At 49.3% G+C, this 6,948-nt stretch overlaps 1 protein-coding gene across 1 annotated transcript in view; it reads left to right on the top strand.

Moving 5' to 3' along the window:
- The window catches only part of raph1a (Ras association (RalGDS/AF-6) and pleckstrin homology domains 1a), a 65,980-nt gene that overhangs the window by 39,673 nt on the left and 19,359 nt on the right, over nt 1-6,948 (top strand). The window contains 1 exon segment of the mRNA XM_083682220.1: nt 2,848-2,922. Within this exon segment, the coding sequence (XP_083538346.1) occupies nt 2,848-2,922 (75 nt within the window).

A 6,948-nucleotide genomic window follows, 5' to 3' on the forward strand; every position in this document is an offset into this window, starting at 1 on the left:
CGTTCTTCTCATCTCTGCAACCGGGCCTGTCGAGGGAGGGAGAGAGAGAGAGAGAGACCCCCCAGCAGCCTCGGGGGGGGGGGGGGGGGGGAGGGTATAGAAAGGGATGGAGAGAGATGGATGTGGTGGAGGTGGATGGAGTAAGGGGTAGAGTTGGGGATGAAGGGATGGAGAGATTGAAGGTTGACAGAGAGGGATGAGAGATGGATAGAGAGGTGGGCGGAGCGAGGGATGAAGTGAGGGGTAGTAAGGGATGGAGAGAGGGAGGAGAGAGGGATGGAGGAATGGAGAATGTGGGATGGAGAGAGGGATGGAGAGAGGGATGGAGGAATGGAGAATGTGGGATGGAGAGAGGGATGGAGGAATGGAGAATGTGGGATGGAGAGACGGATTGTGAGTGATGTCGATAGGGATAGAGGGATGAAGAGAGGATAGAGGGATGAAGAGAGGATAGAGGGATGAAGAGAGGATAGAGGGATGAAGAGAGGGATGGAGAGAGTGTGGTAGTGGAGGTGGAGGGAGCCACCAGATGTGGAGATTATTGGGAGGTCACAGCCTGTGATTTGGAGCAGCTACCTCCCTCAGAGGAGAGGAGAGGAGAGGAGAGGAGAGGAGAGGAGAGGAGAGGAGAGGAGAGGAGAGGAGAGGAGAGCAGAGCAGAGCCGAGCCCCGGGCCGGAAAGCAGCTTTCTGCCGGTCCAGACTTGATTACGTTAACCTAACACGGATAAACATCCAAAAGCATTAGCGTTTAAACATCCAAAAATATTGGCCAAAAGGATGATTTTGTTTTTCCATCATTCAGTAATCTGACCCAAATGTGATATTTAATCTGACAGAAAAGTTAGATGCTAAGCTAGCTAGCTAGCATGAACGCGTTCCTCTGAGAGAGAGTTTCTGTCTCGGGACGTTGAAGCGCCTGCGGGACTCTTTGTCAAGCTTCGCTACTCGGTGTTCAGACGCGGGGACCTACCGGACTCGTTAAATCCATGTAAAGTTTCATTTCTGTGAAGAAAAAAAAAGAAACTGTCTGGGCAGCGGGCCGTTCTAGAACCTTCTCCTAACTTCAGACGACACGGTGTCACGTTGTGTTGTTGTGACGAGAGAGTGGAGGCACTTTAGCGAGGTTAGACGGGACTGTTGGTCGTCTCACGGTTTTGAGTGAGTGGAGTCCAGCGAGTGTCTCTCTCTCTCTCTCTCTCTCTCCCTGTCTCCCTCTCTCTCTCTCTCTCTTTCTCTCTCTCTCTCTCCCTGTCTCTCTCTCTCTCTCTCTCTCTCTCTCTCTCTCTCTCTCTCTCTCTCCCTCTCTCTCTCTCTCTCTCTTTCTCTCCCTGTCTCTCTTTCTCTCCCTGTCTCTCTCTTTCTCTCCCTGTCTCTCTTTCTCTCCCTGTCTCTCTCTCTCTTTCTCTCCCTGTCTCTCTCTCTCTCTCTCTCTCTCTCTCTCTCCCTGTCTCTCTCTCTCTCTCTCTCTCTCTCTCTCTCTGTGTCTCTCTCTCTCGTGTCGAATGCTTAAAATTACCGCTTGTGTTACAAAAATGCTTGAATAAAGACGAATAAATAAGAATTGTGCATATGAAATGGCATGGCTTGATGTGTGCACTGACAGTCCACATGTAGGCCTTGGTTTACTAGAGTAAATCACCATGACTCAACTGTCTCTGCCAAGTCAATCTACAGTCCACACATTGGATCTTAATTGCACTCTGATTGACAGCTACTGGTTGCTAAGACAGGACAGCCCTGATTGACAGCCGCTGGTTGTCAAGACGAGAGAGGCCTGATTGACAGCTGCCGGTTGCTAAGAGAGTTATCTATTGAGACCCACCAGCCTCCCTTCTGCCTCTCAGGCTCCTCAAGTAGTGTGTGTTTAACTCCCCCCCCCCCCCGTACTCACTCACAGGCTTACTGTCCCCTAACGGAGATGGCCTCATTCTGACAGACAGACAGACAGACAGCACCTTGATTATGGCTTAAATGATGCAGCAGTAATCTGTCTGTGCTGTGACTGTCTGTTGCAGCATACAATATAATGAGGCTTGGTGGGAAATGAGATGACGTAACATTGATATCTGTGTGTAGTTGTGAACGGCCAAATCTAATTGCATTTCTACTGACCTATATTCCACTGATCCCTTTATTAACATGAGGGTTTCATAATGGCCATGACGGTGACTGGCCCAACATTTGTTACTGTGTGTGTGTGTGTGTGTGTGTGTGTGTGTGTGTGTGTGTGTGTGTGTGTGTGTGCTCCTCGGGTGAGTGGCACAGCAGGTCCATGAATAATGGAGCAGGTCCAGTCTGGATGGCCCCTCTGCCACACCATGTTGTTCTGGTCATGTCTGTGAATTATGCCAAGACTAGGTCGCTCATTGGAGCCTATTCCAGGACGCAGGGCCATTCAATTAGCCTGTGTGTGTGTGCGCACAACTCTGTCAATTACACCAACTTTCTTTCTTTATACACTTGAAAATATGATTATTTTCAGAATGTTTAAGGGCAGTTTCAGGCTAACTCATTTATGCAGCTTTCTGGAACAAACCCCCTGTATAATAGCATCTGTTAGACAAAGATTGTTTTTTCCACATTAACTCAGATCTGTTTTTGATGAAGAAGGGGTGCATCTCATTGCTGTGCAATCAATTCTCTATGTTCAGATTCGGTTCAACGTCATTCTGGATTTCCTCCACGATCACCCCCTTGATTCTTCTACTATGCTTCCACACCACAGATTGTTAATAATGCACAATTCATTCACTGACTATGATTTCACTGACGTTCTTTCTTTCTTTCTTTCTTTCTTTCTTCTCCTCCCCTCTCCCTCTCCCCCTCTCTCCTTTTCTGCACCAAGCACTCCTATCTGGACAGGGAAACCTCCCTGATTCTGAAAAATATAGCAGGAAAGCCCTCTCACCTGCTGACCAAGGTGACTCCTCCTTCCTTCGCTTGTCTCTCCTCTCCCACCACCTGCATGCCCCCCCCCCCCCCCCCCATTGGTAGCTTTTTAACCTCACCCCCTCCCCCCACATGTAAGATTGAATCCCCCTCTCTCTCGTGAGGTCATTTTCTCCTCAGATCTCTTGACAGGTGTGATGGCTTTTACTTCCTGTAGGTGAAGCTAGTTGTTTACAGCGGTATTTCTATGATGTAGTGTATTCTGCTGGTGTTTAATGAAGCATATATGATTAATATCTATGCAGACAGTAACCGGTCATGTGACCAGTTCTATTTTCCTTCATGAAGTACAGAAGTTGTATGACTGCTCCAAGCATCTTCTGCATGTCGCATGTTTTGTGCCCCCCCCCCCCCCCCCCCCCTCCTGCCTGCGCCCCCTCTGCAGTCTGTACACCTTCCTCCCGTTCCTCAGTGATGAGGGGGTCATGGGAACTACAGCTGTGTGTTGTGAATGCAGAGTGTGTGGGCCGCTGCGGTATCCTGTCCTCGGGTATGTTTGGGGTCCGTCTGCGTGTTCTGCAGTGTGATGATCCTGAGGCATGTAGATGCACGTCCTGTCGAAGGTGACTCCAGTCACGTGACTCCGGCCTCTGCCTGTCTTTGATGTGCTGTGTGGATGTGAAACGTTCCTACTACGGTTCTGTGAAAGGGTTGATTTAAAAACGCTGGTTTAAGAGAGATCCTGGTTTTACTGCCAGCGATGGTCCTGTTGTTGTTGGGAAACCTGTCCTGGCTAGTATGGGTCCTGTTGTTGGAAACCTGTCCTGGCTAGTATGGGTCCTGCTCTGGTTGAACAGCTGAACCAACAGGCAGGGTTTCTGTGTCCACAAACATGGCCGCCGCTTCAAGATCGATCGACCTTCTCAGAGACGGCTGTTCAACTGATCCTTCCTCGTCCTGTTCAACACCTTCTACAACCAACGACAACCTGCCATCATCATCATCATCATCATCAGATCTTCAGAGGTCAGAGGTCAAGGCTATGGAGAGGAGTTTCTCAGAGCTGTGTGAAGAGGTCAGAGGTCAGGGGTTTGGAGCAGGGAAGGTGTCAGGAGGGCTCAGAGGTAAACTCCTATCTCCCCTGCCCCCCCCCCCCCCCCCCCCCACACACACACACAGATTATGTAACAGGACTTTGGGATTTTTTGCTCAATGAATGATGGTTTCACAATATGAATCTCTTGTAGACAGTCTTTTGATGGATAGATGTGGTGTTTGTATACACACTGTAGGAGGGTTAGATGTGGTGTTTGTATACACACTGTAGGAGAGATAGATGTGGTGTTTGTATACACACTGTAGGAGGGATAGATGTGGTGTTTGTATACACACTGTAGGAGGGTTAGATGTGGTGTTTGTATACACACTGTAGGAGGGTTAGATGTGGTGTTTGTATACACACTGTAGGAGGGTTAGATGTGGTGTTTGTATACACACTGTAGGAGGGTTAAGCGGTGGTGTGGCGGTCGGATCTGATTGGATGATCGAGGCAAGGCGATGTCAATGTGCAGGGCTCAACCGCTGTAATCACACACACACACACACACACACACACACACACACACACACACACACACCTCAAATTGGGCGTCTTCAGAACCTCTGATCATACATTAGTAATGCAGTTAGATGTTGAACAAGTTAACAATAATAATTTAATAACAAGTTAATAATAACAATAATAATAATACATTTTATGTGTAAAGCGCTTTTCATTTGTACAATCTCAAAGCACATTCCATATAGTCAGTCTTGCCTCCCAACCCATTATTCAAACAGCAGGTTAAAGGGCTGCTAGTTAGTTTAAAGGGCTGCTAGTTAGTTTAAAGGGCTGCTAGTCAGGTTAAAGGGCTGCTAGTCAGGTTAAAGGGCTGCTAGTTAGTTTAAAGGGCTGCTAGTCAGGTTAAAGGGCTGCTAGTCAGTTGTCTTACATCCATTTTCAGTTTTCCTCTCTTTTTCCTCCCCCTCTTCAGTCTAATGTGAGGAACAGATCCTCTCTCTCTCTCCCTCTACCCCTCCTCTCTCTTCCTCCCTCCCTCTATCCCTCCTCTCTTCCTCTCTCTTCCTCCCTCCCTCTATCCCTCCTCTCTTCCTCCCTCCCTCTCTTCCTCTCTCTTCCTCCCTCCCTCTATCCCTCCTCTCTTCCTCCCTCCCTCTCTTCCTCCATCCCTCCTCTCTTCCTCCCTCCCTCTATCCCTCCTCTCTTCCTCCCTCCCTCTCTTCCTCCCTCCCTCCATCCCTCCTCTCTTCCTCTCTTCCTCCCTCCCTCCATCCCTCCTCTCTTCCTCTCTCTCTTCCTCCCTCCCTCTCTTCCTCCCTCCCTCTATCCCTCCTCTCTTCCTCCCTCCCTCTATCCCTCCTCTCTTCCTCCTCTCTTCCTCCCTCCCTCTATCCCTCCTCTCTTCCTCCCTCCCTCTCTTCCTCCCTCCCTCCATCCCTCCTCTCTTCCTCTCTTCCTCCCTCCCTCCATCCCTCCTCTCTTCCTCTCTCTCTTCCTCCCTCCCTCTCTTCCTCCCTCCCTCTATCCCTCCTCTCTTCCTCCCTCCCTCCATCCCTCCTCTCTTCCTCCCTCCCTCTATCCCTCCTCTCTTCCTCCTCTCTTCCTCCCTCCCTCCATCCCTCCTCTCTCTCCAGACAGCAGGCAAGGGGTGTCCCTGACACGTCCCATCATGCCGCGGGGCTGACACCTGCTGTCCTCCTCCCTGCTGACAGAATGGTGCTGGTGCTGCTTTATTGTTGTTCATTTCTCATCAATAACTCACAACCCTGGAAACAGTCGAGGTAAACAGGCAGAGACGTCTGACAGCCTGTGTGTGTGTGCGTGTGCGTGTGCGTGTGTGTGCGCGTGATTAAAGTTCAGCACAACACGTTTGAGAGGCTCATTTGCTGGCTTTAGAAAGCCTTAATTAGACTGTGAGATTAAATGAGTCTTCCCATTAGAACAGCAAAGCCAGTGAAGCAGCTGATTCTGGGGCAGTAGCGTGTGTGTGTGTGTGTGTGTGTGAAACCAGCTCCTCTGTCCTTTGATGTCAGTAATAATACAGTAGGACGCATCCAAGAAAATCCTGAATGTAATTGGCATAATTACCATTGATTAGTGTGTGTGTGTGTGTGTGTGTGTGTGTGCGCGTGTGTTCCCCTGAATATCCCATAGCAGAGTTTCGATGTCAGTGTTACAACATAACTCCCTCTCGCCCACACTAGGGAAGTTAAATGAATCCTCGCTGCCCCACTTTGGCTCCCAGTCTGAGTCAGAACATCACATTATACATGCTACGGCAAGCCAGGAGGGGAAAACCACCACTTCAAAGCCACTTAATACTTTTTTCAGCCAGCATAGCAAAAATGTGTGTTTGTAGCCCCTGTAGAATCAACACAATGTAGGTCACATATGAATATGATTATAAAACGTGCAGGAGAGTGATCCATGTGGGATCAGTCTGATACCTTGGCTGTAGCGCGGGGGGTCAAGGTAGAAATGGTGTGGCTTCACATGTGATCTGTAGTTGTATTCACATGTGATCTGAAGCCTCAGTTGAACCATATTTTTAGATCTGTTTAAACTGACTTTGCTGTTGCTAGGGCAACCATGCAGAAAGTGGGTCTAAGTGGGGGGGGGGGGGTGCTGATAAGAGGCTTGGCCCTTAATTCCCCCCCTCCACCATCCCTTTAGCCTCTGCCATTTTGTTGCTTATATTCAGGACCCCCTGTGTACGGGGCAGGGGTGTGTGTGTGTGTGTGTGTGTGTGTGTGGAGGGGATAGCTGGGGTGGGGTTTTGTACCCCAGCAGTACAGTAGCTGATTGGCTAGTCCCCCCTCCCCCGCCCCCCCCAATAGTCTGTACACCCCCGTTAATCCTACAGTCATTCCCAGGATGCAGGGTAGTAAAGGATTATTATACTCTGATGTAGCACATTCCTAAGGCTGACGGGGAGAGATACAGATACAGACAGAGATACAGACAGAGAGAGAGATACAGACAGAGATACAGACAGAT

The sequence above is a fragment of the Argentina silus genome (assembly GCF_951799395.1).
Source record: "Argentina silus genome assembly, chromosome: 12".
NCBI classification, from domain to species: Eukaryota; Metazoa; Chordata; class Actinopteri; order Argentiniformes; family Argentinidae; genus Argentina; species Argentina silus.